This window comes from Mustela lutreola, chromosome 3 (assembly GCF_030435805.1).
Source record: "Mustela lutreola isolate mMusLut2 chromosome 3, mMusLut2.pri, whole genome shotgun sequence".
Lineage (NCBI taxonomy): Eukaryota > Metazoa > Chordata > Mammalia > Carnivora > Mustelidae > Mustela > Mustela lutreola.
The window spans coordinates 161,179,739-161,204,793 of NC_081292.1; the positions used below are offsets into that span (position 1 = coordinate 161,179,739).

General features: G+C 40.3%; 1 protein-coding gene across 4 annotated transcripts in view; it reads left to right on the forward strand.

The window, feature by feature from the left end:
• Positions 1 to 16,923: 16,923 nt before the first annotated feature.
• The window catches only part of STAM2 (signal transducing adaptor molecule 2), a 54,771-nt gene continuing 46,639 nt past the window's right edge, over positions 16,924 to 25,055 (forward strand). For 2 of the 4 annotated variants that reach the window (XM_059167336.1, XM_059167337.1), the window contains exon 1: positions 16,934 to 17,820. In XM_059167336.1, coding sequence (XP_059023319.1) covers positions 17,781 to 17,820 — 40 coding nt within the window. In that variant the 5' untranslated portion in view covers positions 16,934 to 17,780. Of the gene's footprint in view, positions 17,821 to 25,055 lie in introns of all 4 variants that reach the window. The other 2 variants (XM_059167338.1, XM_059167335.1) reach the window with 2 other exon arrangements.

Consider the following 25,055-nt stretch of genomic DNA (forward strand, 5'->3'; position numbering starts at 1 on the left):
GAAACTGTCATTCTCCAAACCCCCTGACCTGATGAGTTTTCGGGTAGGTCCTCCACCGCTTGGTGAAGTTCGTGTTGTCTTTTTTATGTACTAACTGCTCTTTTAAACCACTGCTTTTGTTTTTCTGTGACCAAGGACAGAGGGATCTGTTTCCAACTCAGTACTACCCCTCCCCACTGCTGTTCACGACATAAGGGGCAAGGGTTCCCTTTGTCACTGTGACTTGTTCTCTCTTGCTGTTCTATCTTTGGTTGTTCCGTAGCTGCTCAGTCAGCCCTCAGGTCTTCCTCAGGAGGAATTTTTCTATTACTAGGTGTATTTTGGTGAGTTCCATGGAGGAGGTGAGTTCTTCTTACATTGCCATCTTGGGCTGGAAATCCTTAATACCTTTAAAACACATACATACATGTGCACACACACAATTTCCTGAATTTGTGCATCTTTTTCTCTTTTCCAACCCTTTTGACATGACCTTTTAATGTTATCATTGTTTCCATTTATCCTTTACTTTTCCGTAAGTTGATTTCCAATGTGATCTTCTTTCCAAACTGTTCATACAGTTTCTTTTTATTGTGCTAAGGATCCAATCTATCCAACTTGTGAGAGTTTAGTTTGAGATACATCTTATTTATTTTATTTATTTATTTGACAGAGAGAGAGAACAAGATCACAAGTAGGCATAGAGAGAGATACATCTTGTCAATTACAATCAGAACCATTACCAACACCAAATTTGTTGGGCTAACTACCCTCCATTAGGCAACTAAAATACTTTAAATGTGTACATACCAAAATACTGTTGCTCTATTTAGCCAACACTTGGTATTTTTCTTTTGCCTATGTAGTCTGTTAATTATTTTCATAAATGACCACTTCCATCTGAATATAACCCATTTGCAGACAGTTATTATATCATTTTCATGCCCCTCCATCATCAACTCTTGCCCTATCACTTGTATTTTGCAAATAGTAGGCACCTAATGTCTACTATATAAAATGTGAAAAAAACAATGTATCTGAAAGATGCTTTTATCCATTGTGAAGGAGAGGAGAAAATAAAGTAACACAAAGAAATGAAAAAAGCAGTAAGAATTTTATTGGATATTTGGGCACTTCTTTGTTCTTTTCAGCCAACTATAGGAGAACAGTGGTGAGGACTGGAAGGTGAGAGGAAGGAATTAGAGAGGTAAAGGACAAGTAATCAATCAAACATAGGGCTAGTCAAGTGTGTCTTAGCTCAGGCTGCTGTAACAAAATACTAACAAAATAGACTGGTGGTTTATAAACAATAGAAATTTCTTTCTTTCTTTTTTTTTTTTTTTTTAAGATTTTACTTATTTAACAGACAGATCACAAGTAGGCAGAGAGGCAGGCAGAGACAGAGGAGGAAGCAGGCTCCCTGCTGAGCAGGGAGCCTGATGCGGGGCTTGATCCCAGGACCCTGGGATCACGACCCAAGCCAAAGGCAGAGGCTCTAACCCACTGAGCCACCCAGGCGCCCCCAGAAATTTATTTCTCATAGTTCTGAAGGCTGGAAGTCTGGAATCAAGGTGTCATCATGGTCAGGTTCTGGTGAGGATCCTCTTCTGGGTTACAGAAGAGGATTGGGTTGAACATGGGTTGCCATGTTCTTGTGGTATCCTCATATGACAAAAAGAGAGTGAGCTAGCTCTCTGGCTTCTTCTCTTAAGGGCCCTCATCTTATTCCTGAGGACTCCATTCTCATGACCTAGTTACCTTTCAAAGACCCCACTTGCAAGTATCATTCTATTATGGGTAAGATTTCAAAGTATGAATTCGGGGAGGGGAGCACAAACATTCAGTCCTTAATGCAGTATTCTAAGTACTGGGCTAGTTTCTTGGGAGGGGAAAAGGATTTGAAAACCACACAGATCCTTATATTGTGCTCTTGGGGAGTTACAACTATCATACTCAATAGGTTAAAAGAACATTATGTGCTAAATAGTGCAGTGCTGACCATGTGTTCAGTAAACATTTCAGGAAGTGGAAGGCATATGGATTGGGACCAACAGAGGAATGCTTCTGCAGAAGATGGGTTTTGAATCAGATCTTAAATTTCCAGATGTGAAACAAAAAGAGGCAAAAGATGAAGACAGGTAAAAGAAGAAAGCATGCATTTTTGGAAAGTGGAATATCATAAAGCACATGTAATACTAACAAAATATGCTTCTATTTCTCCTTCAACTGGTTATCATGGTATTATCTAGTGCCGCTCTAATATACCAGTCACTGGCCACATGTGGCTATTTAAGTTAAAATTAATTTAAATGAAATAAGACTTAAAATTATGTTCTTTAAGCACTAGCCAATTTCAAGGGCTCCATCAGCCAGAGGTGGCTAGTGGTTACTGTATTGAAGAGAGCAAATGTGAGACACATCCACCATTGCAAAAAGTTCTTTTGTGCTTCAATAAGTGCTTTTGGGGACTTACTATATGAGAAGCTCTCATGATCCCATTTACTCTTTATAGCAAACTTAGGAAGTATATACTTACAGATAAGAAAACCAAGGTTCCTAGAACTTAAGTACTTTCCCAAAGTCACATAGTAATTGGCAGGGCTGTGACTTAAAGTTTCATCTGACTTCAAAAACTGATGCATTTGGTGACGCCTGGGTGGCTCAGTTGGTTGGGCGGCTGCCTTCAGCTCAGGTCATGATCCCAGCGTCCTGGGATCGAGTCCCGCATCGGGCTCCTTGCTCGGCAGGGAGCCTGCTTCTCCCTCTGCCTCTGCCTGCCATTCTGTCTGCCTGTGCTTGCTCTCTCACCTTCTCTCTCTGATAAATAAATAAAATCTTTAAAAAAAATGATGCATTTAAGCCATGGAAAATAAGGTTCCTGGGTAAGGAAAAGTGAGTTCTTCACCAGAGACGATGACATTCTAGACTGAACTGTTTGTGGCAGGAAAAATCTGGTAGGTTCTTGAGTAAAGGAACAAAACCATAAAAATGGTGTTTTGGGATCATTAAATTGGCTTATGTGCAGGGCTAGGCTAGGCATATGATGTTTTTAGAAGAAAAAAAAAGATACTTTCTGGGAGAGATGCAACCTTATGGGCTTGTGACTTGATTAACAAAGCAGGAAGTCGATCCCAGCCCCCTTTGTATCCTCTACATTTGGTGCCCTTCCTCAACAAGAATTGGAAGGCATGGTGGAAACAACGGCCTGGGATATAATGGAAGCAATGGAAGGAAGAAAGGGGGAAGGGAAAGGCAAACAAATTTTGAAAAAGGAAGTTAAAAAATTAGGCTTAAAAAGTTGGAATAATAGCAGATTTAGAGCACACTTCAAGGCTTGTAGTACATTGGTCCAAAACACTGTGGTACTTACTCTCGAACAGAGGGAGGAAAAGATATAGTCTAGTTTCTTCCAGTTTCTACTGTACCATCTAAGGAGTTTAGAAGCTGTTTCTTCCCAGAGTGGATAAAAAATACAAAACTCCCCTATATGTTGCCAAAAGGAGACTCATTTCAGACCTAAAATCATCTCTAAATTGAAAATGAGATGAATAAAGAAATATTTATCATGGAAATGCATGTCAAAGGAAAACCAAGGTAGCAATACCTATATCAGACAATATAGAATTTATTTATTTATTTATTTATTTTTTATTTTTTTCTGGTTTGTCTTTTTTTAAGATTTTGTCTTATTTATTTGAGAGAGAGAGAGAGCCGGAGCAGGGGAGAATCAGAGGGAGAGGGAGAAGAGACTCCCTGTTGAGCAGGGAGCCCAAAGCAGGGCTCAATCCTAGGATCCTGAGATCAGGACCTGACCCGAAGGCAGATGCTTCACTGACTGAGCCATCCGAGCGCCCTTGTTTCAAGTTTTTATTTAGATTCTATTTAGTTAACATACAGTGTGATATTGGTTTCAGGAGTAGAATTTACTGATTCATCACTTACATATAACACCTAGTGTTCATCACAAGTGCCCTCCTTAATTCCCATCACCCATTTAGCTCATCCCCTACCCACCTCCCTTCCAGCAGCCCTCAGTTTGTTTCCTATAGTTAAGAGTCTTGGAACAAAATATACTTTAAAATAAAGACTGTAACAAGAGGCAAAGAATAATACCATATAATAATAAAGGGGACAATCCAACAAGAAGATATAACAACTGCAAATATTTATGAACCCCACATGGGAACACCCAATACCAAAAATTGTTCATGACAAACATAAAGGAACTAATTAATAACAATGCAATAATAGTAGGGGACTTTAATTTTTTTATTTAAATTCAATTAGCCAACATACGTACATCATTAGTTTCAGATGTAATAGTAGGGGACTTTAACACCCCACTTACACTGATCATCCAAACAGAAAATCAACATGGGGAGAGTGGCTTGGAATGACACACTGGACCAGATGGATTTAATGGATATATTCAGAACACTCCATCCTAAAACAGCAGAATATACATTCTTTTCAAGTGCACATGGGACATTCTCCAGAATAGGCCACCTATTAGGCCAAAAAACAAGTCTCAACAAATTCAAAAAGATTGATGTCATTCCAGGGATGGCTGGGTGGCTCAATAGGTTAAGCTGCTCCCTTTGGCTCAGGTCATGATCCCAGGGTCCTGGAATTGAGTCCTGTATCGGGCTCCTTGCTCTGCAGGGAGCCTGCTTCTCTCTCTGCCTTTGCCTGCCACTCTGCCTGCTCACTCACTCACTCTCTCTCTCTGACAAATAAATAAATAATAAATAAAATCTTAAAAAAAAAGATTGAAGTCATTCCATACATCATTTCCAACCACACCAATATACCAGAAATAAACCACCAGAAAAAAACTGGAAAGAGACCAATACATGGAGTTAGATAAGATGCTACTAAACAATGAATGGGTCAATCAAGAAATCAAAAATTACATGGAAATACATGAAAATGAAAACACAATGATCCAAAATCTTTGGGATGCAGCAAAAGCAGATTTAAGAGGGAGTCTTACAGCAATACAGGTCTACCTCAACAAGCAAAAAACTCTCAAACTACCTAACCTTAAACCTCAAAGATCTAGAAAAAGAACATTACACAAAACCCCAAACCAGCAGAAGGAAGGAAATACTAAGACTAGAGCAAAAATAAATGAAACAAACTAAAAATCAAAGGAACAGGTCAGTGAGACCAAAAGCTGGTTCTTTAAAAAGATCAAAAAAATTGATAAACCTCTACTCAGACCCAGAGAGAAAGAGAGGACTCAAATAAACAAAATCAGAAATGAAAGAGGAGAAATAACTGATATTACAGAAATACAAAGGATTATAAGAGAATATGATGAAAAATTATATGCTAACAAATTGGATAACCTAGAAGAAATGGATACATTCCTAGATGTGTATAATATCCCAAAACTGAATCAGGAGGTAATAGAAAATTTGAACAGACATTACCAGCAATGAAATTCAATCAGCAATCAAAAAACCCCCAACAAGCAGAAGCCCAGGACCAGACTGCTTCACAGGTGAATTCTATCAAATATTTAAAGAAGAAGAAACCTATGTTTTTGGACTATTCCAAGAAAAAGAAAAAAAAAAAAAAGGAAAGCTTCCAAATTCATCCTATGAGACCAGAATCACCCTGATACCAAAATCAGATAAAGACACCACAAAAAAGAATTACAGGCCAACATCTCTGATGAACATAGATGCAAAAATCCTCAACAAGCTACTAGCAAACTGAATCCAACAATACATTTAAAACATCATTCACCACAATCAAGTGGAATTTATTCACAGGATGAGAGTTTGGTTCAATATTCTCAAATCAATCAACATGATACGTCTCATCATTAAAAGGAAGGATAAAAATGAAATGATCATTTTGATAGATGGAGAAAAAGCATGTGACAAAGTACATCAATTCATGATTAAAAAAAAAAAAACCCACTGTAGGGGGTGCCTGCCTGGTAGAGCATGTGACTCTTGATCTTGGACTCCAGAACACAAGTCCTCCTTTGGAAAGTAGAGCTAACTTAACAACAAAACAAAGAAAACAAACAAACAAACAAAAGTCTCAATAAAATAGATTTAGAGGAGGCATACCTCAACATAATAAAGGCTATCGATGAAAAACCTATAGTAAACATCATACTCAATGGGGGAAATCTGCTAGCTTTCTCCTAAGGCTAGGAACAAGATAAGGATGTTCACTCCCACCATTTTTATTCACTTTCTTCAACACAGTACTGGAAGTCTTAGCCAAGGCAGTCAGACAAAAAAAAAAAAAAAAAAAAGACAAAAAAAAAAAAAAAGGCATTCAAATTGGTAAGGAAGAAGTAAACCTTTCACTATTTACAGATGACACCATACTACATTCAGAAAACACTAAAGATTCTGCCAAAGAACTACTAGCACTGATAAATGAATTCAGTAAAGCTGCAGGATACAAAATCATTGTTCAGAAATCTGTTGTATTTCCACACACTAATAATGAAGCAGCAGAAGTTGAAATTAAGAAAACAATCCCCTTTGCAATTCCACCAAAAATAATAAAAAACCTAGAAAAAAACTTAACCGAAGAAGTGAAAGACTTGTATTCTGAATGCTATAAAACAGTGAAAGAAATTGAAGATGACACAAAGAAATGGAAAGAAATTCCATGCTTATGGATTGGAAGAACAGATATTGTTAAGATGTCTATACTGCCCAAAGCAATCTACACTTTAATACAATCCCTATCAAAACACCAACAGTGTTTCTCACAGAACTCGAGCAAATAATCCTAAAATTCATATGGAACCACAAAAGACCCTGAATAGCCAAAGCAATCTTGAAAAAGAAAAACAAAACTGGAGCTATTATCCAGACTTCAAGTTTGGAAACAGTACAGAACATTACAGTACTGGCACAAAGATAGACACATTGATCAATAGAACAGAACAGAAAACCCAGAAATAAACCCCAATTATATGTTCAATTAATCTTCGGCAAAGGAGGAAAGAATATGTAGTGGGAAAAAGATACTCTCTTCAACAAATGCTATTGGCAAAACCAGGCAGCTATATGCAAAAGTATAAAGCTGGACCACTTTCTTATACCACACACAAAAATGAAGTCAAAATAGATTAAAGACCTAAATGTGAGACCCGAAACCATAAAAATCTTAGAGGAAAACATAGGCAGTAATTTCTCTGACATTAACTTTAAAAACATTTTTCTAGATATGTCTCCTGAGGCAAGGAAAACAAAAGCAAAAATAAGCTATTGGGACTACATCAAAATAAAAAGCTTCTTTCTGCACAGCAAAGAAAACAATCAACAAAACAAAAAGGCAGCCTACTCAATGGGAGAATATATTTACAAATGACATATCTGTTAAAGTGTAAGTATCCAAAATACATAGAAAAGTGATACAACTCAACACACACACACAAAACAAATAATCCAATTCAAAAATGGGCAGAAGACATGAAAAGACATTTCTCCAAAGAAGACATACAGATGGCCAATATAGACAAGAAAAGATGCTCAGCATCACTTATTATCAGGAAAATGCAAATCAAAACCACTGTGAAATATCACCTGACACCTGTCAGAATGGCTGGAATGAAAAACACAAGAAACAAGTGTGGGCAATAATTTGGAGAAAAGGAACCCTAGTACACTGTTTGTGGGAGCGCAAACTGGTGCAGCCACTATGGAAAACAGTATGACAATTCTTCAAAAAGTTAAAAATAGAACCAAACCATGATCCAGTAATCACACTAGTAAGTATTTATCCAAAAAATACAAAAACACTAATTTAAAGGAATACATGCACTCTTTGTTTATTGCAGTATTATTTACAATAGCCAAATTATGGAAGCAACCCAAATGTCCAACAGTAGATGCATGGATAAGTAAGATGTGGTGTACATATATACAATGGAATATTATTCAGCCATAAAAAACAATGAAATCTTCTATTTGCTACAACATAGATGGATCTAGACAGTATAATGTTAAGTGAAATCAGTGAGTCAGAGAAAAACAAATACCATATGATTTCATTTATATGTGGAATTTAAGAAACAAAACAAACAAGCAAAGGATAGAGAGAGAGAAACCAAGAAACTGACTCTAACTATAGAGAACAAACTGATGGTTGCCAGAGGGGAGATGGGTGAAGCAGGTAAAGGTGCTTAAGAATACACTAATCCTGGGGGTGCCTGGATGGCTCAGTGAGTTAAAGCCTCTGCTTTCGGCTCAGGTCATGATCTCGGGGTCCTGGGATCAAGCCCCACATTGGGCTCAGTTGGAAGCCTGCTTCTCTCTCCCCCATTCCCCCTGCCTGTGTTCCCTCTCTCATTGTGTCTCTATCAAATAAATAAATAAAATCTTTAAAAAAAATTCTTAAGAATACACTAATCCTGATGCACTGAGTAATGCATGAACTGTTGAATCACTATGCTGTACTCCTGAAACTAAGATAACACTGTATGTTAACTATACTGGAATTAAAATAAAAAACTTTAAAAAAAAAAAAAAAGAAAGAAAGAAATAGTCACTCCCATCCACATGACAAGGGAAAAAAGCCGAGCTGAAAATCAGCAATTCTTAGATCCATCAGAGAACTGAGGACACAGGGTAAACAGCTTGCCTCAAAATTGGAGACAGATAAACAGATATAAAGAATCACAACTTACTGGAGCAGAAATTAGGAAAACCGGTGCTAGGGTAAGGAAAGCTAATCTGTCACTGAGGAATTACTGGAAGCTCAATGTGGACAAATCTGAGGGTTAAAAACTTAAGAAGGAACCAGGCAATGGGGAAAGGGCACACATTTTTGTGTGTTACCTCCAGGAGGCCTACCATGTTCCCACAGTGAAAATATGACAAAATGCCCTGGTGTTTCTGGCTGGAGGAGGGGACATGTAGCTGTTCTGAAAGAAGTCATGAACAAACATTCTCTTCTTAATGAAGCCTGACCTGCAGAGAAACTATTTTATGAGAGCCTAATCAACTAGGGTTTTACAAAAGCCTACCTAACCGGGGGAAAGGGAAATACCCAAATATCCTCTAGCCTTCCTGTCTTACCTAGAGGGGAAGGGGCAAACCCATGAAGTTTGTGTGAAGGTCATAGCCCAGAGACACAAGCTCAATAAAGACTGAGACGTAATCATAGGACTATAGAATTGTTCTCACCCAGGACCTCACATGAAGAGGGCTACAATAAAACAGTGGACTATAGTGGAAAGAACTACACACCTCAGACCTTATTTAAGAAGTCTTTGGGGGGGCACTTGGGTAGCTCAGTCGGTTAAGCACCTGCCTTCGGCTCAGGTCATGATTTCAGGGTACTGGGATCGAGCCCCATATTGGGTTTCCCTGCTCAGCAGGGAGTCTGCTTCTCCCTTTCCCTATGCCCCTCCTCCTTGTCCATGTTCTCGCTCTCAAATAAATAAATAATATATATATATATATATAAAAAAAGAAGTCTCTCAAACAAAACAAAACAAAACCGCTCAGGTGGTGGAGTGTTTGACTCCTGATTTCAGCTCAAGTCTTGATCACAGGGTCATGACTTCATGCCCTGCATTGGGCTCTACAATGGGTATAGAGTCTACTTTAAAGAAAATAAAAAAAAAGAAGAGGAAGTCTCTCAAGTCCTTGATTTCAAACTATATTACAAACCTACGGTATCAAAACACTATGGTATTAGCATAAAAGCAGACATATACCATCAATGGAATAGAATAAAGATATATATATATATAGATAGATATAGATATAGATATATATATATCTATATATATATTAAAGAGTGCAGAAATAGACCCAAGCATATATGGTCAATTAATTTATGACAAAAGAGGTAAGAATATACAATGGGAAAAGGACAGTCTCATCAATAAATGGTACTGGGAAAACTGGACATCCACATGCAAAAGAATGAAACTGAACCACTATCTTACACCATATACAAAAATTGACTCAAAATGGATTAAACACTTGAATTTAAGTCCAGAAACCATAGAACTCTTAGAAGACGACTTAGGCAGAATGCTCCTTGACGTCACTCTTGGGATATTTTCTGGATCTGACTCTAAGAGCAATGGCAACAATAGCAAAAAAACCCAAATGGTACTGCATTGAACTAAAAAGCTTCTGCACAGTAAAGGAAACCATCAACAAAATAGAAAGGTAGTCTACTCAATGGGAGAAGATAATTACAAAGGAAATATCTGATAAGCGGTTAATATCCAAAAAATATATATATATATACAATGAAATACTACTCAACCATATCTGATAAGCAGTTAGTATCCAAATATATATATATACACAATGAAATACTACTCAGCCATAGAAACACAGCCACATGTTTGTGACGACATGGATGGACCTGGAGGGTATTACACCAAGTGAAATAAGTCAGAAAGAGAAAGACAAATACCACAGATTTTATTTAAATATGGGATCTAGGGGCGCCTGGGTGGCTCAGTGGGTTAGGCCGCTGCCTTCGGCTCAGGTCATGATCTCAGGGTCCTGGGATCAAGTCCTGCATCGGGCTCTCTGCTCGGCAGGGAGCCTGCTTCCCTCTCTCTCTCTCTCTCTCTCTGCCTGCCTCTCCATCTACTTGTGATTTCTCTCTGTCAAATAAATAAATAAATAATCTTTAAAAAATAAATAAATAAATAAATAAATATGGGATCTAAAAAAGCAAAACAAACTAATATACAAAATAAAACTCAGAGAATAGATTGATTGGTAGTTGCAGGGGACAGGCAAGGTAGGGTGAAAGGGATCAAGAGGTATAAAATTCCCATTATACAATAGGTAAGTCATGGGGATGTAATATACAGCATGATGACTATAATCAGTAATATTGTACTGTAAATTTGAAAACTACAAAGAAAGCAAATCTTAAAATATTTCTTGTCACAAAAAAAAATGTTCTAAATTTGTATGGTGACAGATATTATCTAGATTTATTATGGTGACTGTTTTGCAATGTAAACAAATGTGGAATCACTATGTTGTATACCTGAAACTAATATAATGTCATATGTCAATTATACATACATATATACATACATACACATATATATATACATATCTAAAACTACTGATTCTGTCAGGAACCCAAATACAATAGGGGAGACACAAGGACATTAGAGGAAATTTAGTCTCTGATACCTACAGTTACAGCCAACAGTAAACACAGCCTAACCCCTAGCTAGATAAACAGGCATCAGAACTAAACTCAGATATGGCAGGGATATTAGAATAATGATACCAGGATTTAAATTAATTATATTAATATACTAAAGGTGCTAATGGAAAAAGTGTACAACATGTAATAACAGATGGGAAATTAGATGGTAACTACATGTCTAGTGGTCAGCATTTTGTAATGGATATACAGTTGATCCTTGAACAACATGAGTTGAACTGCACAGTTCCACTTACATGCAGACTTTTCTACAGTACTTTAAATTTATTTTATTTTATGATTTTTTTTAAAGATTTTAGTTATCTATTTGAGAGAAAGGGAGTAAGTGTGAGAGAGAGAGCACAAGCCAAGAGGGAGAGGTGGAGGGAGAAGCAGACTCTCTGCTGAGCAGGGAGCCTGATATGGGGCTCAATCCCAGGATACTGGGACCATGACCTGAGCCAAAGGCAGATGCTTAACCAACTGGGCCACCCAGGTGCCCATTTTCTTTATGATTTTATTAATAGCATTTTCTCTTCCTTAGCTTTATTGTCAGAATACAGTACATAATACATATAAAATTTAAAATATGTTAACTGTTTATGTTATTGTTAAGGCTTTTGGTCAACAGTAGGCGATTAGCAGCTAAGTTTTGGAGGAGTCAAAAGTTATTTGTGGATTTTTGACTGTGCAGGGTGTTAGCACCCCCAATCCCCATGTTATTCAAGGGTCAACTGTAATTGTCAAATCACTGTATGTACATCTAAATCTAATATGTCATCGATACTTCAACTTAAAAAAAATCGAATGGGTAACTAATCAGAGAGATGGAAACCCTAAGAAAAAATCAAGAGGCAATACTAATTAATATTGAAAATACTGTAAAGCGGGGCGCCTGGGTGGCTCAGTGGATTAAGCCTCTACCTTCGGCTCAGGTCATGATCCCAGGGTCCTGGGATCGAGCCCCGCATTAGGCTCTCTGCTCAGCAGGAGCCTGCTTCCTCCCTCTCTCTCTGCCTGCCTCTCTGCTACTTGTGCTCTCTCTCTGTCAAATAAATAAATAAAATCTTTAAAAAAAAAAAAAAGAAAATACTGTAAAGGAAATGAAGAATGTTTTTAATGCGTTCATCAGTGGACTGGACATGGCTGAAGAATCTGTGAGTTTAAGAAATGTCTGACATCTCTGCCATATCTGAGTCTGGTTATGATGCTTGCTCTTTCTGCTGTTTCATGTTGGTTTTTGTCTTTCAGTATGCCTTGTAATTATTGGTTGAAAGCCAGACATGATATGTTTAGTAAAAGAAAAAAAACTGAAGAAAATAGGTATGTAGTGGGAGATTCTACATTTGACCAGTTAGGGGTTAGGCTGTGTTTCGCAAAAGACTTACTAAATCAGAAACTATAGAATTAGGTCCAGCAATTAGTGTTTTTAACAAACCCTCCCACTGGTTCTCGTGGATGCAAAATTTGAAAACTACTTCTGTACCATCATAATTACTAAGACCATGGTAAACTGGGGGGAAGTATAGGTAGAATGGCATGCACTGGCTTTTATAATAGCTCTAGCATTTGAGAAAGATAAGGACAATTCTAAGAACTGTAGAGTTGGTTGGTTGGTCCTAATTATTATTAATGTGTTACAGGAAGGAAATGACAAGCTCATGTTAGCCAGCTATCTACTCAAGGCATAACACGAAACCTAGAAACCACCCATAGCAGCCTTTAAAGAGACTTTCAAAACCAAGGTTCCTTTGAGAAATGTTTCATTCTAAGACTGAGACAGAGAAAATACAAAGTGAGACTGAAGCATTATGATACCAGAAAGTAAAGAAATGCTCAAAAAAAAAAAAAAAAAAAAAGAATAGGGGCATATCAAAGGGACATGGAAGGTAAAGCTTAATTCCCTCCCTTGCCTTTGAGGATGGCCTAGACTCAGTAACCTGCTTCCTTGGAGTAGGGAAAGGGAAAACATTAACTATAAAATGGAAATGCTGAACAGTTACCATCACCAGAAATCATGTGACTATCTCGTACCCCCTACAATGACGTGATGAAGACACCTTCTTTCCAAACCCTGTAGCACCCATCAAAGCATGAAAAAGTCATCAGACAAATCTAGATTTGGGGACAGTCTATAGGATATCTGATCAAGGCTATCAAGGTCATGAAAAACAAGACTAAGAAATTGCTACAAATCAGAGGAGACTAGGGAGACATGACAACTAAATGAAATGTACTACCTTGGTATGCAGAAAAGAGTTAACAGAAATGCCTGGGTGGCTTAGTCAGTTGGGCATCTGCCTTCAGCTCCAGTCATGACCCTGAGGTCCTGGGATCGAGTTCTGCATCAGATTCTTTGCCCAGTGTGGAGCCTACTTCTCCCTTTGCCCCTACCCCATTCATGCCTGCTCTCTTTCTCACACACAAATAAATAAAATCTTTAAAAAAAAAAAAAAAAGAGTTGGGGCGCCTGGGTGGCTCAGTGGGTTAAGCCGCTGCCTTTGGCTCAGGTCATGATCTCAGGGTCCTGGGATCAAGTCCCACATCCGGCTCTCTGCTCAGCAGGGAGCCTGCTTCCTCCTCTCTCTCTCTGCCTGCCTCTCTGCCTACTTGTGATCTCTCTCTGTCAAATAAATAAATAAAATCTAAAAAAAATTTAAAAAAGAGTTAACAAAGCAGTCTTGAGATTGCTGTCCTTGGAAAGGCCTGTTTGCCTGGCTGGCCCTTGACTGGTGTCTGGGAACTTAGATTTTGGGAGAGTTCCCACAATTCCCTTATAAGAATGGTTCATGGTGCCTAAACTGTCCATACAAACAATACAGTTCAGTAAAAAACACTTTTTTGCTTTTCCTCTGAGAGTCTAGAAATTTGTTAGTTAGAAGGTACCTGAGTGACTAGCTCTTAATAGAAATCCTAGGCACTGAATCTGCAGTGAGCTTACTGGCAGACAACAGTTCTAGTTATCACAACTTGTTCCTAAAGAAAGTAAACATGTCCTGTGTGACTTCACTAAGACAGGACTCTTGGAAGCTTGTACTTCTGGACTTTACCCCAGATTTTGCTGATTTTGTTTTGTATCCTTTCACTGTAATAAATCAGAGACATGAGGATGACTATATGCTGATTCCTGAGCCCTGGCAAATCATTAAACTTGGGGGTGGTCTCAGAGAAACTTGACACAGCTGGATTGGATCCCTGGGAAAAAAGAGGATGTAATGTAAACATTGGTAAAATCCAAATAAAGTTTGGAGTTTAGTTAATGGCAATGAGTCAATATTGTTTTTTTTTTTTAGCTTTGCAAATATTTCATGGAACTATAAGATCTTAACAATGGGAGAAACAAAGTGAGGGGCAAGTGAGAACTCTCTGCACTATCCTTGTAACTTCTCTGTAAATCTAAAATTATTCCAAAATTTAAAAAAAATTTAAAAACTCAAACAAAATGCTTTAGAAATTAACTTCAAAAAAGACTAAACCATTTATGTACCATTAATCAGGAAGAGAAAGAGAGATTATCTAAACTAAAACACAAAGGAAAAAATGAAAAAGTGAGAGAGAATGCAAGAGCTTTATTTACTGTAGCCACAGAGACAGATTATAGTTTAAACAAAAAGAAATCAAACTCAGGTCCTGACTGTGAGAGTAGTGAAATTAGAAGTTTGAATTCATAACCCACCGCATGTTTCCTAAATTAAAGTCAGGGCCGGGAAGGGAGAATCATGAGACCTTGAGATCTAGGATGGAGATATCATGGTGGAAACTCTTGAGAACATTGAGCTGATAGATTTACCTCAATCCTCTGGACAAGGTACACTTGCCCTTGCTGTAGGATAGTGACCTCCCCTTGAAAACCATGCAGAAGTCTCACCGGAGAAAAATGCCTTCCAAGATGTTAGATTCCCTTAAGATTTGCCACATCTCCAGTGTTTCTAAGCCAATAACTAGGGTCAACTTCCATCATGGCCTTACTGGGGAAGCACTGTCCCTGTTTTGGAATATAAAAGATTATTCACCAAACACATACTGGCAGAATTGGAAGAACATACCTGGCTGGGGATGGATCTTGGTCTGTGTTTAGGGAATGTGCTCTGAGATAAGGATATTGTAGATCTGTTTAGTGTAAATCCAAAATAACCAAGAACTGAACTGAACTGAACTTGATAAGATTATTTTCTATTATCAGGGAGCCCCTGTTATAGGGGCCCAAAAGATGTTTATCACAGAAAAATATAAAAGCTGTATTTCTTCACATGGCAGAATTTGTGAGCTGCCATTGACGTATCTTTTAATTCTTCAATAACTTCATCAGGGGAAGTTGCAATGAACAATCTCTGTATCCTCTTGTTTCTAACAGAATCTGGCTCTTAGGGACTCTTAAGAAATTTGCTAATTGGACAAACTCACCAAGAGGCTGAGTACACACAGAGAAAAGTAAATACTTAGATTCTTGAGTATGCTTGGCATTCAAGGTGAGAAATGTCTTTAAAATGTGAATACTTGAGGCACCTGGGTGGCTCAGTGGGTTAAAGCCTCTGCCTTCGGCTCAGGTCATGATCCCAGGGTCCTGGGATGGAGCCCCACATCCGGCTCTTTGCTCAGTGGGGAGCCTGCTCCCCACCCCCTCTCTCTCTGCCTGCCTCTCTGCCTACTTGTGATTTCTGTCAAATAAATAAAATAAAATCTTTAAAATGGGAATACCTTCCAAAGGCTAATCCTCAGCCTTTTGTTCTTAGTACGCACTCTTCTACTATATCCCCTTTAATGGCTTTCAAGCGCTGCAATAACCTGCTGAACTATTCTGAGATTCTGCTACTTCAAAACATGTGCCCATTGATGTCAGATTACTATCCAGATACTTTTTTTTTTTTTTAAACTATGTTACTCTGCTACTCAAAATCTTTAAATGAGTATTTAGGGCCTTATATACTGAAATTAAAATATTTTTGCTTCTTGAAAGCTCTTCCCAATATGTTTCCTCTTTATTTAGTCCTGTTTTCCATTCCAACTCTAAGTCTTAATCCTAGGAAGTCTCCAAATGTAACTTTTGGAAAACCATTTCCCTTCACCTGCAAATCTTTCTCATTTGTGGACCAGCTTCATAGAACATGCAATCACCTTTCTGAACTATTTTATGTGTAAGGGTTCTGTGGTTGCAAATGCTTTTATTTGACCCATTGTTGAAATGTGGAAATAATTCTTAACATTTAAAAATTGTTGAAAAACTGTAAGTTCGGGCGCCTGGGTGGCTCAGTGGTTAAGCCGCTGCCTTTGGCTCAGGTCATGATCTCAGGGTCCTGGGATCCAGTCCCGCATCGGGCTCTCTGCTCAGCAGGGAGCCTGCTTCCTCCTCTCTCTCTCTCTCTGCCTGCCTCTCTGCCTACTTGTGATTTCTCTCTGTCAAATAAATAAATAAATAAATCTTGAAAAAAAAAAACAAAAAAACTGTAAGTTCTCGTAGGGCCCAGACTTCCGCAAATGACTCGCGTTCACTAGCAGCTGCCATCTTTGGATGTGTGTTGTCCAGCTGGACAGTCATAACTACACGGGGAAAGTATTTACTGAGCACCTAACACTTGCCAGACACTCCTTGGGATGCTGGAGATAAAGCGGTGAACAAAACTGGTCACGGAGTTTCTATGCGAACGAGGAGACAGAAAACAGGACAGTTGAAGTTTAGGAAGCGGTAACTGCTATAGATAAAGCAAGCATGGGGCGGGAAGTTTGTGGTTGGGAAGTGCACCTGCACTTCCTATTCACGGAAATAGCTGGGTGGGTCCTACGGAAACTTCATTTGTGGCTCCTATCAGGATCGTTATACACGGTCTTGCTCAGGCTACACTGGCCCTAAAGGACTGTCAGGGACTTGAAGGTAGGAAGTGTGTGCCTCATTCGTCTTTGGAACCCCAGAGTCGAGCAGTGTTTTCAGGGCGAAAACAAGACGGAAAGCGAACAGTTAGGGAATCCCCACAGAGCTCTAGGTACTTCGACCACTGCTTTCCAGGGTGGTTATTCCAGCAGGGGTCAGAAGCCGAGACTCCATCCGTTCCCGGGGCAACGGGACTGTGACGCAACGCAGCCACGGGTCCGCCCTCGAGGGATTAGGCTGCGAGTTTAGGAACGAATTAAGCGAGCGAGAATTAGATCCTCTGAACGCGGAACACCCCGCACGACCGCACCCCTTCAGTGCCGCCGCCCGCACGGTGGCTTCCGGGCTTTTAGGGTCGCCCAGTTCTAGGAACGACAACTTCCGGCCGCGAAGGTCCCCCGCTCCGTGGCTTGCCGGGGTCCTAGCGAAGGAAAGGTGGCCGCGGCGGCCGCCTGACCCCTCACGGAACACGGCGACAAGGGCTGCTGCCTTTTCCCGGGAGGCGGCGGCGACAGGAGCGCTGAGAGGATCCGCACGCCGGCGGAGCTCGTCCAGGGAAGAGAATTAGGTCGGAACGCGGCGTGAAGTGCGGACCCGGAGTGGCCCGTCAGGCGGGAGCCGGGCAGGTGCTGGGGCGGAAGTGCGAAGACGCGGTCGGAGCGGAGCCGTCTAGGAAGCGCCGGCCGCGGGTCACCCAACCTGGAACGGCGGCCGCGCTACAGCCAGACCGCAGCGATTAGGGCTCGGGGACGGCAAGATGCCTCTGTTCACCGCTAACCCCTTCGAGCAGGACGTGGGTAAGTGCTGGGCACGGGCTCGGACCGCCGCCGCTGTTTGTTGTGCTAGAAAGTGGGCGGCGGCGACTCCGGGGACTGGAAAGCCGAGCTAAGGGAGAGAAGGGGGCGGCGCCGCTGCCTCGCCGCCCGGAGTTTTCGGGGGGGATTCCTTGACGCGTCGCTAGCGGCCTGGGGAGTGCCTCTTGCACACCTGAGGTCGGAATCCCGGAAAGAAGATTCTTCTCCTCGCCGAGCGTAGGAATAGGGAAGAGCCTGTGGCTCGCCGGGGACTGGACCAAGTAAGCAATCGCGGAGTTGATGATACAAACTTCCTGCTCCGTCTACAGTTGGTTCATCACCACCACCTCCCCCCCCCCCCAACTTGTAGATGATGCAGCGGTGGAAAGACCCTCCTGTCTGAGGCAGCCCCACACGAGAGACCCCGACTTGCCTCCATTCGATAGGAAAACCCTCTTTCACCTCGCTCCTCTACAAACGCGTCCAAGCTCGGTTAGCACAGCTTCAGGATTTACTCACAATGGTTTGAAGTGTGACTCTCTATCCCTGGATGGCGCAGGTGCTCCGAGATGTTCTGTCTTAGGGCATGAACAAGCTCTAGGATCTCAAAACAGTTTAGAACTGCTGTTTTATTTGTTGGGAGTTGTAAGAGCGATGATGTTTTGAGTGACCGTGGAATGAGAGAAAAGATGTTAGGGTATGCGAACTTACTTTGGGCACTAGAAGGACAGTAAAATAAACTGGCCTTCCCCTCAGTGATTCCTAAAGTCCCTGCATGGCGTAGTGGATCCCAGTTTAATATTACGGAAGGAAAGGAGGCACTGCTGTTCAAACAAAACACTGCCGTGTATGGATTATTTCATTGGCAATGCCACCAGTCACAGCTTCAAGTACTTGTTAGTTGAACTGTGATTGAAGTCACTATCCAAAACACAGTTTGAGGATAAAAGAGCGAGTTTGATTGAGGCCCACCAGTAACAACAACAACATCATCTACTACTATTTCTTCTTTGCCATGAAGGGAAGTGGGGAGAGAGAGAGAGACTATCTCAAGTAGGCTCTGTGCCCAACACGGCCTTGATCTCATGACTCTGCGATCATGTCTTGAGCTGAAATCAAAAGTCAGATGCTCAACCAACTGAGCCATCCAGGTGCCCCCCCCCCTAATAACTTCTTTTAGACATGTGAATGGGTGGCACCTAAGTGACTCAGTCAGATAGGCCTTCAGCTCAGGTCATGATTTCTGGGTCCTGGGTTCCAGCCCAGCATCCAGCTCCCCACTCCCCACTCTGCTTCTTCCACTCCCGCTATCCCTTCCCACTGCTCACTTGCTTTCTCTCTCAAATAAATAAATAAATACCTTTTTAAAAAAATAGACACGTGAATGGGATTAATAGAAAAAGTGGAATGAAATTATATGGAGTTTAAATTGCCCTTAAATCCATATCACAGAAGAAAAGTTATATGTTAACGTTTTTCAGAACAGAAATTTCCTTTTAATTTGAAATAGTTAAGTAATATAAGCAAGTTGTTATTTAACGTGAGATGTCTAGAGTATGTTCCTTTGCAGTGTCATTGCCTTTTCACTTACCCTTTTTGTTTCAGTCTGATTTTTATTACCATTGGGGTTTTTTCTGGTCATTCTTCTGTTCACTTTTCATTCAGAAAACATCATTGAATGATTAGTGTGTGTATCTGTATTGTGTTAATTTCTGGGGACACAAAAATTTAATAGACTGAATTCTTGCCCTCAAGGAACTCTTAGTCTAACGGAGGATGCATACATCTGTAAAATGATAATGTAATATAATGTAATAAATATATTGCTGGAAATACACAAGGTGCCTTACATTCTTTCTCTTTAAAAGTCATCTTCCCTGAAAAGACAACAAGGACTTTCAGGCACATGCTTTCTTTGTAAGGATGTTAACATTATCATCTCTCTCTCTCCCTCTCCTTTCTTGACAGTAATATGTATATGGTCATTTTATAATTAAGGGTTTTTAAAGATGAACATTCCTTTTGTAGGTGCAGTTTCACTGGAGGTCGAGCATTCTTGTCTTGACATCATTCATGTCGGGAAGAAATTCTTCCCTCAGACCTTGAGAAAAAGCTGTAGTGGGTCAAGATGTCTACAAAGGCATTCCTAAGTTGTTGATGGTATATGACTTGTCAGATGGAAGCAAGCCAAAGCCTAGGAAGTAAGGATCTCCAACAGGTTCCTGTTTTTTCTTGGAGTCAGATCGTACAAACCCTGAAGGGTATGTTAGCAATGTGAGCTCTTCAAGTATTTTATTTGATTTCTTCAAATCTGGACTTTTGTTTTGTTCAGTAAAATTCCTTTGAAGCTGTGTCAAGCAAAAAAATAAAACATATCGGGGCACTGGGTGGCTCAGTGGGTTAAAGCCCCTGCCTTCGGCTCAGGTCATGATCTCAGCATCCTGGGATAGAGTCCTGCATCAGGCTCTCTGCTCAGCCAGGAGCCTGTTCCCCCGGCTGCCCACCCCGCCCACGCCGCCCCTGCCTGCCTCTCTACCTACTTGTGATTTCTCTCTGTCAAATAAATAAATAAAATCTTTTTTTTTTTTTTTAAGATTTTTTCTTTATTTATCTGACAGAGATCACAAGTAGGCAGAGAGGCAGGCAGAGAGAGAGGAGGAAGCAGGCTCCCTGCTGAGCAGAGAGCCCGATGTGGGACTCGATCCCAGGACCCTGGGATCATGACCTGAGCCGAAGGCAGAGGCTTAACCCACTGAGCCACCCAGGCGTCCCATAAATAAATAAAATCTTAAAAAAAAAAATAAATAAAACATATCCACATACCTCCCACCATCCTCCCCTACCTCCACATCTTTTTTTTTTTTTTTTTAAATATTTTATTTATTTATTTGACAGAGAGAAATCACAAGTAGATGGAGAGGCAGGCAGAGAGAGAGGGAAGCAGGCTCTCCGCTGAGCAGAGAGCCCGATGCGGGACTCGATCCCAGGACTCTGAGATCATGACCTGAGCGGAAGGCAGCGGCTCAACCCACTGAGCCACCCAGGCGCCCCGCCCTACCTCCACATCTTAAAGTGGTTGTATAGGGTTCTTGAGGTGGAGCTTGGTTGGGACAGCCATTCTGAGAGATTTCAAGGGAAGGTGAAATACGAGGGACAGAGCTACAGTAAGAAGACTGAGAAGATAATATTAAAAAGGAAGATGTCATTTTCTTATATTTTATGCCAGTTTTTCCAGTGTCATTACATTGCTTCCCAGGTCACGACTTGGCTTTTCTCTCCCCAACTCTAGCTCAGTTGTGACTTGCACATCTTTTTTCTCCCTACTCAAGCCAGACAACCTTTTTTGAGGGGGGGGAGGGGGTGGTATTTTCTGCCTTTGTGCCATTTTCTTTTACTGATATCCTTTTTCTTTTTTCAACAACCTTAGTATTGCCTTCCTTATAGATAGACTAACTTGTGCCCCACAAAGCTGAGCTCAAATTCTACCTCTATAAAACACTTAATGACACAGTGGATTGAAGTGTGAAGTTTTATCTTGAAAGGAGACTTCTTAAAAAAGAAAAGATTTATTTGAGTTTGTGAGAGCGGTAGGGGAAGGGCAGAGGGGGAGGGAGAGAGAGAGAACCTAAAGCAGTCTCCACACCCAGTGTGGAGCCCAGCTTAGGGGCTCAGTCTCACTACCTGAGATCATGACCTGAGCTGAAATCAAGAGTTGAATGCTTAACCAACTGAGCTACCCAGGTGTACCGAAAGACATTTTTTTTTTTAAGGTTGTATTTATTTATTTGACAGACCGAGATCACAAGTAGGCAGAGAGGCAGGCAGAGAGAGAGGGGGAAGCAGGTTCCCTCCTGAGCAGAGAGCTGGACGTGGGGCTCCATCCCAGGACCCTGGGATCATGACCTGACCCAAAAGCAGAGGCTTTAACCCACTGAGCCACCCAGGCTCCCCTCTTAAGACAATTCTTGAACACAGTGAAGTTGCTGTAAATTTTGCAAAAAATTAGTTAAATTTTTTGTTATGGATGAGAGTGATCACTTTAATAGTTAATTTCTTTCTGTATTTTGTTTATAACCTTAAGTCTTCACATTCTTAACTAAAATTTTAATTGATGTATTTTATTTTATTTTTTAAAAGATTTTATTCATTTATTTGACAGAGAGAGATCACAAGTAGGCAGAGAGGCAGGCAGAGAGAGAGAAAGGGAAGCAGGCTCCCCGCTGAGCAGAGAGCCCGACGCGGGACTCGATCCCAGCACCCTGAGATCATGACCTGAGCCGAAGGCAGCGGCCCAACCCATTGAGCCACCCAGGCACCCTAATTGATGTATTTTAACATAAAGGACAGGATATGATATAAAGTCCTTTTCCTATTAGCCAATTCTATCAAGCCTAACATTGCCACACTTTTTTTTTTTTTCTTTTTTAAGAAAACATTCAAGATAGGTTGAAATTCTTTGGAACATTTAGCAGCTATTCTTTTCCTGTTTTATTCCTAATCCTATTCTTTCTCCTCCTTTCTCAGTGTTAAACACTCTCCAAAAAGATAAAACTATTTTATAATAAAATTAACACATACACCAATACACTATATGTATTGTTTTGCGTGTTTTTAAACTTCATAAAAAATAGTGTGATTCTTTGTCATTTGTATCTTGTCATTCAGCGTTTAGTGAATTTCTGTTATTTGTAGCTCTAGTTCATTAATTTTAACAGTTGTGGTGTGGTATTCCACTGTATGAATATACCACATTATTTGTTAATTTTCCTATTGATGGACATGAAGTTTTTTTTCCAGGTTTTTGCCATAGACAACAGTGTGTGAAAGTTCTTACCCAGGTTTTCTTGTTTACATGAGTGAGAGATTCCCTAGGAGTTATATCTTGAAGTAAAATTCCTTACTTAAAGGATAGATAGTGCAGACTTGCAAATTATTAGTGCAGAACTTCCTTTCCAGGTGCTTGTGGGAGATTTTACTCCCACCAGCAGTGGCAGTAAAGTTCTTTCTTGTTCATCATCCTTATGAACACTGGGTGTTATTTTTTTTTTTTAAGATTTTATTTATTTATTGGACAGACAGAGATCACAGATAGGCAGAGAGACAGGCAGAGAGAGAGGAGGAAGCAGTCTCCCCGCTGAGCAGAGAGGCCGATGTGGGGCTCGATCCCAGGACCCTAGGACCATGACCTGAGCTGAAGACAGACGCTTGAACAAGTAAGCCACCCGGGCGTCCCAACAAAATTTAAGTTTTAATTCATTGATACTGTCTTTCTTGATTTCATTTTTCTCATTTCAAGAAAGCCTTCTCTACCCTGAAGTTATAAGGATCTTGTCATATTTTTTCTGAAAGATTTTTCATTTTGATTTTCACAGTTCGGTCTTTAATCCACCTGGACTTGATCTTTGTGCAAGGTCTGAGGAGGAATTTGATTAGATAATCAGCTGTAGTAGACAATAATTTATTGTCTAATCACTACCTACTGAATTGTCTGTCCTTTCCCGATGATTTTGGGACACTTTCATACAGTACATTCCTTATATGAAGCCTGTGTCTGTGCTTTCGGTCCTTCTACACTGTTCTCTGTCTAGTCTGCCAACAATACCACATTTAAATGTCAGTGGCCTTGGACAAGTTCCCCTGTTTTGTTTTCCTTCATTTTCATAGTCTTGACTGTTTTTAGACTTTGTTCTTTCATACAGGTTTATGGATCAGAGTGGTATAATCATAAAAGGGAATCTCTTTTAGCATTTAAGATAAAGGCATTGCAATTTATATTTTTGTTTCCTGTGAACTGATGATGTTGATAATTAAAAGTAGATGTTTTTATTCCTTTTAATAATAATTAATTCTAAGCTTACTTAGATTATAGTTTGAAAATAAGGCAAGAGGGCAAGAGGATTATTTTTCTACAAGTAAATATGCAAGATAATACTGTAGCTGTGTTCTTGGGTGGATGTGTCTCTTTTTGTTTAAATGAAAGAACCTTAAAGGTGTTCTGAGTGTTAAAAGAGTAGACCTTGGGGATGCCTGGGTGGCTCAGTTGGTTGGACGACTGCCTTCGGCTCAGGTCATGAGCCGGGAGTCCCTGGATCGAGTCCCACATCGGGCTCCCAGCTCCATGGGAAGTATGCTTCTCCTTCTGACCTTCTCCTCGCTCATGCTCTCTCTCACTGTCTCTCTCTCAAATAAATAAATAAAATCTTTAAAAAAAAAAAAAAAGAGTAGACCTTGTTTATAGTATGTTGTATAGAACATCAAACTCCAGTGACTTGACAACTTATAATTCTAACCATCATTTTTTTCTTTCCTTGGTTACCTTGCCTCCCCAGATCTAACCACCTCCTTCTCCCCTCCTTTTGGCTTTTCACTTTGTCTTTTACAAAGGTTTTTTTTTTTTTTTTTTTTTTTTTAATTTCTTTTATTTATTTGAGGGAGAGCATGAGAGGCGAGAAGGTCAGAGGGAGAAGCAGACTCCCTGTGGAGCTGGGAGCCTGATGTGGGACTTGATCCCAGGTCTCCGGGATCACGACCTGAGCTGAAGGCAGTTGCTTAACCAAATGAGCCACGCAGGCACCGCCTTTTTTTAAAATTTTGTTTATTCCTTTGAGAGGGCACAAGTTGGGGGGAGGGAGCAAAGAGAGGGGGATAAGCAAGTGGATTCCCCACTGAGCAGCCGCAGGGCTCAATCTTAGGACCTCGAGATCATGACCTAAGCCAAAGTCAGATGCTCAACTGACTGAGCCACCCAGGTGCCCTGTCTTTCACAAAGTTTCTAAAAATATTTTTGCTCATAGTCTGCCTTCCTGTATCGGTTATATGTCAAGCAGCAACATTTGTCAAACCCGCTTGGTGAGAATATTGTTTCTAGAAACCTGAGACATTTTGGTATTGCTCATCCTTTTCCCTTATACTTTCCTTTTTAGGACTGAAGTTCACATTAGTTTATTGGCATCTTCAAGTCTTCTTTTGGAGTAAAATCTTGCTCCCATCTTTTAGACTACCCTTAACATTGTTATTTTTTTTATTTTTTCAGTCAGTTAACATATAGTGCAATATTGGTTTCAGGAGTAGAATTCAGTGATTGATCACTTACATACCACACCCATTGCACATCCCAACATGTGCCTCCTTAATACCCATCACCCGTCTTGCCTGAATCCTACCCACCTCCCTCAGTCAGCCCTCTCTTCTCTGTTAAGAGTCCCTTATAGTTTGTGTCCCTCTTTTTTCCCCTTTTC